This window comes from Typha angustifolia, chromosome 2 (assembly GCF_048772165.1).
Source record: "Typha angustifolia cultivar Huaian chromosome 2, ASM4877216v1, whole genome shotgun sequence".
Lineage (NCBI taxonomy): Eukaryota > Viridiplantae > Streptophyta > Magnoliopsida > Poales > Typhaceae > Typha > Typha angustifolia.
Window position 1 is genome coordinate 9581250 of NC_133240.1, and position 12814 is coordinate 9594063.

General features: G+C 36.1%; 1 protein-coding gene across 5 annotated transcripts in view; it reads right to left on the reverse strand.

Moving 5' to 3' along the window:
* The window catches only part of LOC140773489 (protein ILITYHIA), a 31247-nt gene extending 18749 nt beyond the window's left edge, over window positions 1-12498 (reverse strand). Inside the window, exons 1-24 of one of the 5 annotated variants that reach the window (XM_073116109.1) lie at window positions 12205-12495; window positions 10375-10751; window positions 10146-10277; window positions 9600-9981; window positions 9368-9514; window positions 9079-9263; window positions 8836-8962; window positions 8675-8748; window positions 8281-8357; window positions 8153-8189; window positions 7780-7946; window positions 7356-7539; window positions 6473-6550; window positions 5467-5586; window positions 5310-5369; window positions 3937-4059; window positions 3755-3848; window positions 3497-3666; window positions 1960-2262; window positions 1745-1861; window positions 1540-1641; window positions 1300-1449; window positions 849-1013; window positions 490-666 (exon numbers count right to left, since the gene is read on the reverse strand). In XM_073116109.1, the coding sequence (XP_072972210.1) occupies window positions 490-666; window positions 849-1013; window positions 1300-1449; window positions 1540-1641; window positions 1745-1861; window positions 1960-2262; window positions 3497-3666; window positions 3755-3848; window positions 3937-4059; window positions 5310-5369; window positions 5467-5586; window positions 6473-6550; window positions 7356-7539; window positions 7780-7946; window positions 8153-8189; window positions 8281-8357; window positions 8675-8748; window positions 8836-8962; window positions 9079-9263; window positions 9368-9514; window positions 9600-9981; window positions 10146-10277; window positions 10375-10751; window positions 12205-12319 (3663 nt within the window). In that variant the 5' untranslated portion in view covers window positions 12320-12495. Of the gene's footprint in view, window positions 1-489; window positions 667-848; window positions 1014-1299; window positions 1450-1539; window positions 1642-1744; window positions 1862-1959; window positions 2263-3496; window positions 3667-3754; window positions 3849-3936; window positions 4060-5309; window positions 5370-5466; window positions 5587-6472; window positions 6551-7355; window positions 7540-7779; window positions 7947-8152; window positions 8190-8277; window positions 8361-8674; window positions 8749-8835; window positions 8963-9078; window positions 9264-9367; window positions 9515-9599; window positions 9982-10145; window positions 10278-10374; window positions 10752-12204 lie in introns of all 5 variants that reach the window. The other 4 variants (XM_073116101.1, XM_073116093.1, XM_073116084.1 and 1 more) reach the window with 4 other exon arrangements.
* Between the last annotated feature and the right edge of the window lie 316 nt (window positions 12499-12814).

Here is a 12814-nt window from a genome sequence, read left to right on the forward strand (position 1 = left end):
AGAATGGAGGGACCGCCAACTCCATGTGAGGTAGGAAAGGAATTAGAATCAAAGCTTTATAAGACCATTCCACTCAACCAAAAAAAAAAAGAGGTATATAAGATCAAGCCTACTCGCTACAGGCCATAGCAGATATTTTCGTAATTCAAACTAAAGTGCTGAAGTAGATACTGATATCAGAAGATATCTTAATGCATGAAACAGAAAATAACATTCATTCAGTAAAATCCAATCTACTTTCTGTTACATCCAAAAGAAAATGGTTTCTGGACTCTATTTGGTAAAAATGGACTTACAAGTACCAACTATTTAGTGCAGTACAAATTTAATGCGAGGTCTAGCACATGAATTTGGTGGATTAGAATGTCCAACAAAATGAATATAAAACATTTTGTAACAAAAGAAGATCAAAGAAAAGAAGAAAAAAGAAAATTCATAAATAATTACAAGAAAACATCATGTCCATGTAAGGGATGGAGCAGAGCTAACCAGAGCACGTGATATCAAGAATGTCATCACGACAGGCAGATCTTTAGTTCTTAATACATCCGCAGCTGAGTGGAGTGCCAAAGCAACACCTTGTCTTCCTAACCAGCACGAATCTGCTAAGTAGACTCCATCGCCAAGATCTCGAATGTACAAGGAAAACAAAGTAGAAAGTGTATCCTGAATGCATTACAAACAGGAAAAAATAAGAAGTGTTTCAGTTGCTAGAACAGTTGTCATGCTTGGAACCTCCTATTGTGTTTCTACATGTACTATGTAGTAAGTTCATAGGACATTAGAGGAGAAAAGAGAAAAAAGAAAATTTTGATGGCTTTGCACAAATATATGGATAAAAAGCATACTTGAATTGTATCTGGACTTTCATCCAACGCAGCGGCTAATGCTTCTGCTGCAGCAACACGCACATTATAGTTGATATGGCAAAGTGCCTCAAAAAGCCCCGAATAGTCATTCCCGAAATCAAATGCATAACGATCCCACACTTCCTCTGCTAGTTCAGCTACTGCCTGAATATAACACAATGGTATGGTCACCAATTAAAAAGATACTATAGACAAAATTATAATGAAGCAGAAAATATCATATATCAAGCTTCCAAGAACCTTGACAAACCTAGACAAACTTATATAACATAGTCTTGACGCCCTATTTGATGCTAAATATTAAATAAAAAGTTTGCAGCCTCTTCCTTCAAAGAAAAATGCATCCTGAGTTCAATCACCAGATTCACCACAAAAGCTATACTGAAACCCAAAGGTAATTCATCATAATGAAGGATGCAAGAAAACTGACCTTTTCTGGATCATGTAAAGCAATCCAAAGACTAGTTGCAACCTGAAAATTCTGTTGCATAGAATGGCCAGAAACAGAAGGAATGCATTTTATTGCATTTAAACAGGCAAGTCTAACATGAACATGCTTTGAATAAACCCCACAAAGAGCCTGCATACAGCATAATTGACAGTACATTAATATGACAACAATAAAGAGACAAAGAAATATTACTTCATAGAAGGATTAAAGAAAACTCACGGTGGCCAGTTCATCCGGCTGGAGACCCAAGCACAGCTCATTTAGCATAGGGCTTATTGATGCCTGGTAAGCTGGAGTGACACCAAGTGCATGATAAAGAACCTGAAGGGCGGGGGGGATAAGGAAGAGTTGACAAGACAAAAGTAACCAAAAAAAAAAGTTGGCACAATATTATCTATCATATGAGGGAAAGAAGCTGTCTAACCGACAACATCCGAGGTCTAGGAAGTGGCAATATAGGGTCCAAGTGCATAGATAGTATTTGAACCACATCATCATGAAGCACCGTCTTCTTTGAAGAAAGCAGAATCTTCTCAAGGATCTGGCATCAAAGAGAATAAACGTCAAGCAATATAGGGTTAGCATTAAGAGCAGCAAATCACCATATTGAAGGGATTCCAGACCAGAGAGAGAATATACCGGGAACACAAATGTAAATGAGTCTGCTGGAAGAGGTCCAGTCTTGCATGCCACTGATAGCCCAATAACTACTTGTTCGAGAAGACCCAACGACGACCTCTTATGGTTTTCTCCTCCAGCAACAGGGGCCGTAAGCTCCCAGACTACATCAGCATCATTAGTAGAGATTATGTGCAGAGCAGCCGCAATCTCCGGTGCCCAGTTACAAAGAGGAGGTGCAATACATCGTGAAAGATTTAGCATGGCACGGAAAGCTGCATCACTTACTATCTGAGAACGCAGTAATGGTTCAACATATTTTACCTGTAACACAGAATTTAGAATTTGCAAAAGGAAGTTCTATAAAAGGATACTACTGCCCAACTAGCTATAAAACCAAAAAAAAAAAAAGAATACAGTGAAACAACAACTGTAAAAGAAGAGAATTAATAAAAGAGGCACCGATCATACGTCGAGGAACACCTTAAACACAAGCAAGCACTTATTCAAGCTCATTGGATCATACAATGGCATAGGCAATCCATACAAAATGACAAAATTAATCCAAAATTGCTCATGCATAGGAGTCATATATTCGATTATTTGAGAGCAAACATGTCAATAAATTTGTAGCTTATCGATCGTATATAAGCAGCATTATCTGATAAAAACGGCAGTATGAATATCATAATACCTCATAAACTTGACTTGGATAAGTGAAATGCACTTTCTTACAGCTCAACGTTCAAAGTTAAAGTGATCCCCTTTAAGGATAGTCATGATCAATCTGGTGTTTAATTGGCGCACTATCACAATTGACACTGACACACTTAAATTAAGTCCAAGACTAAACATGAAGAAAGAAGAGGAGGTTTTAGCGCGCACAAATTGTTGCAACCGCTAGGTATTACATGAACATATGCATGTGCCTCTCAATATACAGTATTACAAAATACAGGTTAAACTTAGAATATAAGGTCCAAGACTATACTGCTAGTTAATTGATCTCAACCACTTTTATGCAGGGCATATATAAATTAAACTATGTTAATTTGCCTAATCAAAAAAGTTGGAGTAAACTGTCCAACAGAAAGAAAGAAAAAAAAGAGTATTTCACTACCACAAACAGGTTAGAGAACAAAGTAACAAATCTACAGTTAATCAAGAGCATTTAACACAAGAATAAAGACTAACAAAAGACAGAGCATCAGTTGCAAGTTCCGAATTTCTGACACTAAAGAAACTATACTTACCCACTGTATCACATCCAAACCTTTCCCCACTGCACTCCAACAATGACAAAAATAGGCAGAGAATACAATAAGACAAAATTGCATCAAGAATGTGAACAAGCCAATGAGATGATTTCAAGGAAACAGGAAAGCTAGCCCAGTAGCTTCTACCATATTTGTGATGGATAGTAGAATATTTAACAGAAGGGCAACTCCATTTTCATAGGGCACCAGAAACAGGATGAAGTACTTGAAAAAAACTAATTAACAGAGTAAACAAAAAAGACAAATAACATTATTGACACTAAGGACAGCCAAATGCTTACCAAGGAAGGTAGCTGACCATGTGTAAAAACTGGATTAGCAATCACCATTTCACCAAGAGCACTGAGCATCAAAGTGAGATTCTTCTGTACACACTTGACCTTTTCCCGGACTAATACTTCCTCCTTCAGCAGAAGCTCCCTCGCCTCCTCCTTCGCACTTTTTGCCTTGTCTACATGGGCAACAAGACATGTTACATCAAACTTTAGTAAGGTCAGAAAAGGGTTTAAGCATCAATAAGAACTGGGAAAGAGACATGCCACTCTTCTTGGTAGCCTTCCCAGGATCTCTCCTCCCTGTGGTAATAGTTTCTCTTCTTCTTGAATCTCCAACGCGGCTTGATGAACTATCATCCTAAAAATGACACTAAATTATAGATTCATGACTGGACATTGGTGCTAGAGAATTATAGGCCATAATAGAGGATACTTAGTTGATTTACCCCGTCCATCTCATCATAGGCTCGGAAACGTCCTTTGGCGAGTTTTGTGTTTTTGCTAGCAACATGCTCAGCAACATAAATGCCTTGCTCACTTGATAGTTGTCCCTCTGGAGTATAAAAGATCTGGACAAACATGATGATAAGTTAACAGGATTTAAGAAGTACAGCTCAACTTATACACGTAAGTTTAGCATCAAAATAACAATGATGGAGAAAACAAAAAACAATGATCAAATTTTTTAAAGTATTTTCTTTTCAGTTAAATATAGATTACTGAATTTACTTGTCATGCAATCACAACAATGAGCTTACACTCCATTATCTTCATAGAATTAGCTGCAATTGGCTTTTAAAAATTGTTGAAAAGCGGCTGCATAAGCAGTGGCCGTGGGTCAACCTCCCAACATATGCATTATGCAGTCTTCAATTCTTCACATGCGGCCTGACCACATATAGACCGCATATACATATGTCCCTGCATATTGACTATCAACGACCACATATTGACCGCATATGTATACGCACTCTAATGTGCATATGGAAGTGTTATATCATAATATTGAGATATTTGTAGCGCTTCATTATAATCTTTTATTGATTAATTTTGTTGGTGCAACTTTTCATACTTGAAATATTATTGAGGAATTATATGATTATAAAGTAACATCCTTGGCAAATAAAATAGTATGAAAATGATTCTCCATAAATTACTTTGCAACTTTTACCTAACTATCAGCTTGCTATGCTAAAATATTCTATATACTAAATAGGTAAATTATATATAATTTATTTTTGATATTTTTATTGCTAGACGGCATATGTGTCCACATATGCACCTGCATACTGCGTAGGTGCTATGCAGTCACATGACCACCCGCATACCACGGACGTCTTTTTCACAACATTGCTTTTAAATAACTTGCCCCTTGAAATGTCTATCACCAAATTGCCATCCAGTAGGGTTCATCTTTGTGACATATTAGCCAACTCCATTTGCCATTTTAATAAGAGAGAAATGTTCAAGATGAGATTAAATAGGAATATTTTGTATTTTGAATTATCAAGCCAATGCTGTTAATTTATCTAGGATGACAACAAGATCAAAGAATGTAAATCACCATCATATTACAGGCATTTGGCCCTCAACATGAAGCCACTTAAGGATCCAACTAGAAGGATCTAGCAAATTGTATAGTTATCAACCAACAGTGTTGATTCTTTTGCTCAATTTCTTGCCAAGTAAACATAGAGCAAGAGAGAAAAGAATGCAAAGGAGAATGTAAAATTGTAAATACAATTACAGGAAAGTTTTAGGATGCCAATGAGCACAACTGTAAATTTTTATGTAGAGACTCATGGTTCAATCATTTCACCTTAATCTCATTGTCGGATAATTTATCATGTAAAGAGCGGTCAGGAAGTTGGTTGAAGTGCTGTAAAGAACAATGACAGAAATTGTCATGTTAATACCAGATAATAAATTCCTAAACTCTTTTATATTAATATTAAAACAAAAGAACCACAACTGACCTTCTCAAACTCTACAAATGTATCATTCGGTGTTATTGTCATCAATGTTGACAATGAACATAAGGATCCACGCTGTTCTAGACTATTAGAACTTAACAGACCAGCTGGTCCAAGCAATTCCTGGAAGAAACATTTAGTGACAGTAATGCTTATATTAAAAAAAAATTAAGCCATCGCAATCAATGGCACAACAATACTACAATATTCTCATAACATGGAATTTGCCTGGTAAATAGAACTCATCCAATATTTCGATAAAATTATATAAGTACCAAAATATTTGCATAAATAGTTTGCATATCAGCATATTATCATATGATAGTTGTGACTTGTGAGGATGAAGGGCAACTCAATCAACATTCGAAGATCCACAAATCATCAATATTCTAAAATCTTCTCAAAGGAAGTTCTCACAGAGAAATGCTGTCTGGAATTTACCAAAGCACTAATGGAAAAAAAATGGTGGTCAATGTAACTTAAAATTTAAAAGATGGCTTAATTTCACTGATCATTTGGCCTCTATCTTCTAGCTGAACTTAAAGAAGAAATAAAAGAAACCCCACCAAGTCCCTGGTGGTATCTTTTGCATAGCCAGAAAAGATTTTCAATATTGGCCATCACCTTGATGAACATACATCTGAATCCACCACTGGATGTGTCTACACTTGGTGGATGATTTCTGAGAGGATTCTTTAGTCAACCTAAACCTGCAACAGAGCCATATGTTTCTACCACATACTTGATGACCATACTTTTGAATCTACCATGAGGTATGTATCTACACTTTGTGGATGGTTTCTGAGAGGATTTTTTAATCAACCTAAACCTGCAACAAAGTCATATCTTTCTACCACATACACGCTTAGCTTCTTTCAAAGGAAAGAAAGTCCCTTGTCTTGGGGGTGACCTTCTGAAAATTAGGATTTATTTCTTGTCTCAAATAATCACTTGTAGCATATAGATGCAAAAGATATTGAAATTCCAATTACTCAACCAGTGATATTACCTTGCAGACTGTCTCAACATTTGTAACAATTATATCAGCAAAGTTGTAACCATGGCGTTGCAAGTTTCTCTGAACCCTCTGTAATATTGGCATTTGAAAACACTAAATCAGTATATGACTGGAATACAACATATTACATCACCATTTCTTGACAACAACGAAAACAAATAGAGTTACAAATAGGAAAGATGAAGTTACCAACAGAAACCAATCGAAGAAAAGGAGAAAAGGACAGGTAGATCTCATAGAGCAAATTTGATTATTTCAAAAAGATAAAGCTCTAAGGCCTTCTAAATGCACATCCATCAGTACACAAAATCCAACTATTATTTTAGGAACACATGTTTTAGCTGAAGAAAGATACTAGATCTAAAATCTAAAATGTATAAAGAATGTTTTCTTCTTATTAAATACTAGTCTGGAACCATTCTTGAAAGAACACCACATTGCTTAAATCAATTAAATATTTTGATAAGAAAGACAATTTCAGATAACATATGCTTAAGAATCCAACTGATTTAACAGATAATATGAGTGGCAACCTTCAATATGAATCATGATATTGAAAACCAGAACTAAAGCTTTCTATTTAAAAATATGGAAATCAATAAACACATTATATAAATGTAAAAATAGGAAGTCATGTATGTAATTATGTATAGTATAACACTACAGGTTAAATGTACACTAAGAAAAGGCATTTCCAAACAAAATGCACATTATGCGTACAAATTAGAACAAGGAACCAGTACGTAGTATTGATACATTCATCTTTGATGAGGGAAATGCTTGAATTGGCCATGCCTCTTCTAACAAAAGTTATCACAAAAGGCAAGTACGTTTTGAAAATAGAAATGATACTAAGCAAAATACTAAGCTATACCTTCCATACTCCATTATGGCGATTGCTGCTAGCAATGCAAGGGTGGTGAGAGCAAAATATAAGACGAGAATAAGATACTGGGCTACTGGCAATAGCAGCTGGCGCGATAAGAAGCAAGCACTTCACTAAGACCTCAACGGACGGCACAAAAGGCAATTGCAAGTCCACCGTACTTTCCATGTCACTGTTAAATTAAAAAGTACAAATACCTATTTAAAATTAATTAAGTGAAGAGCTTAAAAGATAATAATCTCGAAATCTAGCACTGGCAGATATTAAGATTAATTATCAGTTGTTGATGAAGAACTAGGCAGTTCTTTCAGGTCAGCAACAAACACTATAAAAAAAGGATTCGTGCACCACAACATTGTACACGGATACTTATAGAAGAAAGTACAGACGCCTCTTAGGAAACAGAACATGCCTTATTTTCAGGAGTGAGATCCTCTCAGCAAGTATTGACAACCAGTTTGTAAATTCAAGAAGAAGATCTTCAGCCAAACTCGAAGAGGTAGAGAGAATCTTTTCAGTAGCATAACGAGCTGCCTTTCGAACAATCCAACTGGGATGGCAGATTAGATATAGTAGCAACTGTACCATGAGAGAGAACAAAGAACAAATACATAGTTTCAATCCGGATAATATATAGCAAGCTTCCACTCAAGAAGTTCCATTTTTAAACTCCTAAGTTGCTTCAAACATATTTGACTGAAACGGTTTGCTACATCAATTATTTAAAGAAACTGTGAATTAATAAAGATTGTCCGGCAGAATTTGCAGAACATATGTTAGTTTACCTGTAGCAGTGATCTTACAGAGAAATATTCCAGAACTCTGCAATGGAGAAAAAAAATGAGGTTTATGAACATGCACATTCCAGAAATTACTGCAATACAATCTTGATGGGCAACAAAGAATTAACAACCTAGGCAGGTGTTCGACAAGCAGAACCTCAAGAAGATCCACAAAAGTCATACAATCTTCATTTGATAGTTTTGAAATCTGCTGGGCCAGATAATAAAAAGTTAAAAGGTAATCTTTGATTAACTTGCTGCAAAGAATAGTGGGTCTTCCAAGAAGAAATGCACAAGACGGGATCAGATAGAAAGTAGTCTAGCTGGTCGATAATGATTTCCAGATTGTTTAAAGTACACTTAATCATTTCCTCATATAGACTGACAACAAGGATTTATATCTGACCCTGACTAATTTTGGCTCCAGATAGACCAATGTAAAATCAGAGGACCAAAATGCTATCTGGTCCTTCTTCAAAGTAAAAGGAATATGCTTTTTATTAATTATTATAGCAAGGAAATTACCATTTGGGTAGATACCAGTGAAGATTCATTTTGTGCAATCAACACCCAAAGCTTCTCATTGAGCATACTTCCATCTAGAAATTAGTGACGAATACATTCATCAGCTACTATTCAAATAAACAATGAAAAATGTATTGTGTTACTTTAGCATAAAAAAGCACCTGCATTGGTATCAAGAGAGACAATTTTTGCTACCGAAAAGAACGCATAAATTCCATCCAACCTTTGTGTTGCTTTGGTAAAGCCAGTTTTTACTAATTGAATAAGAGGCTCCAGTAAACATGAAACCTGAAAATTCACTTATCTTAAATTCTTAATAAACTTTATAACTTTTTGGCAGCAATTAATGCTAATAAATTTGGTGCAAATGTACAAATGGGAATAATGCAATGCCACTTTCTGACCCTCGTTAATGCATCGGAGTTCTTGCATATAGCCCGCAAGCATCTAAGATGCCCTTTTCTTAAAGTGTCCTTCTCCTTCAAGCCAATGGCAATAAAAGAAACAACATCTGACTGAATAGCTTCAGCAGATTTTGATGCCCAAGAAGCCAAAGCTGACAGTACCGCCAGCTTTACTTCCTCAATTCCTATTATTAAACAAAACCATAAGATCTATCATCCACGTAGAGAGTCTAAGCAAGATCAAGTGAAAAAGAAGAGACACCAGATAAACCAGATATGTGATTTTTACCATCATCCCGATAACAGGATAGAAGAAAACTAGATATACAAGGAGCAATTTTGTTTAGTTGCTTTCCAGCTGGAGCCCTAGATAACTCTTGTAAAGCATTTATCATTCCTATTCTCTGGTATGGAAGTGCCAATTTTCCCTCTGACCCTGTTCAAATCAAGCCCGTTATGCAACTGGACAAAAAGTAAAATATTTAGTTACCAACAATTTGAACATAGTATGTCTTAACAACCTCCTAGTATGGCTTTTATAGCATTGAACATTGAAGGTAGAGCATCTGGATCACTGGACATTTGGCTTAAGAAGCCGATAATAGCCAAAGCATTAGCCCTCCTTTCTTCATCAGAATGCCGAGCCTGAGGTAGGACAACTGATAGAAACTCCAGTGCATACTTGCTAAGGTCCAGCCTGACTGATTTTAATAGATTCCCAATAGATTCCAACACTATCTCTGGATTCCTTTTAAGCATTTTGACACATGACGGGACCACAACACTTTTAAAATCCTCATGCTCTATGTGCACAAAAAGTGATTGGAAGGCTTCACCAAGAGCTTGTGGCGGCCCAGCTTTTGCATTTAAAACTGCTTTAACATACAGATCAAGGAATACAATCTGCGGAAATAAAAGCAATTGATCAAGATAATAAATCAGCTAAAATGTCAAAACTGTAAGGATCTCATTTGGGATTACAGGCTAGCCAGACAAGTTAAAAACTTAAAATGTCAACATCGCAGACATACAACATCATAACATAGTATACTGTAAGATGAGTCTACCTTGTATTCCCCAAACAGAGATGGGGCAGTAATGGAGAAGTCGAGTAATATTCTTAATAATGCAGGGCTATCCCTAATGGAAATCCTCGAATCCTTCAGTTCCTCCACATAGATCTTATATATTTCGAGAGACTGTAAACCGCAACGAGGCAAGAAAATCAGGATGAGTTGAATCTCAAAAGTCATGTACTTTTCCTAGATATAAGCTCATATTACAGATTGTAGGTACCTCTGAAAACAGATGGAAGAACATTTTTCTGCAAATCTGGCGCATATGAAATGGACCCTGCATAAGAACTTCACATAGGACTGCTTGTGCATTAGCCAATCGTGGGAACCCATTTTTTGACACCGAGGTAAAGCGACTCCATTTTAGAAGGAAGCATGACCATTTGAGAAGTTTATAGCATACTGCAGGACTTTGAATCTTCAAATGCTTTTCCATAGTCTGAACAAGGGTGGTAGCAAAGAACTTCATGAAGGTAGATTCCCCAAGAGTATTAACAATCAGATCATCCACTGCTTTTCTAGATGATCGGTCGTCGTATAGAAGCAATGTTTGGAAAACAATATCGACAATATGTGACGCAACATCAGACAGCACTTCTGCACACAAAAGAAATTGTATTTCAATTCGGGTCTTGCTCTCAGTGTTTTTGAACAACCAACTTTGCAATAACTTTTAAGGGAGCATGCAAATGAAACAAAACAAATACCTATTGGCAGGTGGGGAAGGGATGGAATTCACAAAATTTATAAATTATAACAACGCAGCATGGTGTAATCACAACAAAAGGTCACATAAATGAAGTTCAAGCATAATTTAGTTCAGCACTTCCTAAAAATAATACCATGAGATTAGACTGTTAAGGAACACACAAGAAACTTCGTTTTACATAACTACAACTATCCATTTAAACTATAAAAAATAGATTAATTTGTTCTTTGAAATGTCATTTAAGATAAATTTTTGAAATACAACATCCCTCTGCACTAAGTAAGTGTAAAAAAAACTACACCTACAAAAGAGAGAGCTCTCTACATAATTCCCCAAAGAGATATAAGAGACATAATTTCATATTCCTTTTGAGGTTAACAGAGGCATCTGCTGTGTATCCTGAAAGTTTTAGAATCAATACAACAAATTGAAAATTAAGCAAACGTAATTAAGACTCCCAGAGAGAAGCTCATTTCAACATCACCTTTAATTCCAAAGAACCGCTACAATGGAGATGGCTAAAGAAATTCATAAATTTGCTTTGACCCGGGACAAATTACCCAGCCTAGGTTATTAATACAAGAAGATTCCTTTACCCTACAAGGAACATTAACAAAAGACTACTACAAACAATGCATTCAGTCACTCCTAGAATTTGACTCTTCGGAAGAACCAACTAGCTTCGAGAAGAACCAGACAATCAGTAGGCAAGTACAGGAAATTACTATTTTCTAGATCAATAATCTATTCGAGTGAGTGGGCTCTATCTTCCAGCTAGGTAGGAGGTGAATGCTGATCAAAAGAAACGATATGTGTATTCCCAGGGACTCTTTTAGTTTGAGGTCACCAACAAATAAAATTTGAAGGTATTATCAGACACATTTGTTATATTTAGATATAAATTAACTGGAACTACCAGCTGTACTCTTCCCACTTCTCCTTGAAGCCACTAATATCCCTTCTCCTAATAAGTTGAAAGTAAACAGAAATGATCAATATCAAAAATCCTTCTGGCAGAACATAGACTGCAAGGATAGGGAATTAGTTGTTGATTAATGGTACGCTTGAGTCAAAGTTGATCTTCTATGTATTTCTGATCAACATATTAGGTAAATTTTATGATAGATATTGAGGCCTATTTATAAAGGAAAAAAATTTGCCAATATTATGTTCCAAGAGGTATCAATTCTAACCTCTAATTAGGTTATATTCGAACGTTAAAGAAGATCCCGGTAGTCAAGTGCCAGTGCAGCCACAAATTGACTTCCATCAACCAATTGACAAGACGAAGCAACAACAAAATTGACAAAAAATTTACTACAACCGGAGGCCATGGATCACCTGGGTTCTTCAATAAGGGCGGTAGAGTCTCGCGAAAGATACGAATCCGCTGCTTCGTCGAAGAGGTCGTAACCTCCTCGGCGGCAGCTCTCAACACCTCCATGGGCTGCGCCATCGGATAAGGGAAGCCTAAGATCTTCCAAGAAACTTGGAGATCACCGGAGAAGACGAATTCTAGGGTTCCGTTTTGGCCTTCCCCACTAGCGGGGCTAGGAGCTGGACGGAATGGAGGATAAAGTACACGCAGCACACAGGGGAGAGCTAGGGTTTTAAGGGCTGGAGAGCCGAATGTTAATTGTCGATGACGCTAATAAGAAGGTCATACGGGATTTTGCAATTTAATTACATTTTACTTTCTTTTTTATATTTAGCATAGCGTATATTTTCAATAATAACCAATTAAATATTTATTATAATAGATTGTGCACAGCTTATATAATTAGATTTTATTATTATAAATTAAAAAACTATATAAAATTAAACCCTAAGAGCATGTATTTTATAGTAATTTTTCTTAACTGAAAGTTGACATGATAACATAAGTTTGGTCGATGAGAAGTGAGGGAAGAAAGTTTTAAATGTTTAAAATTTATTTAATAATTTATTAGTG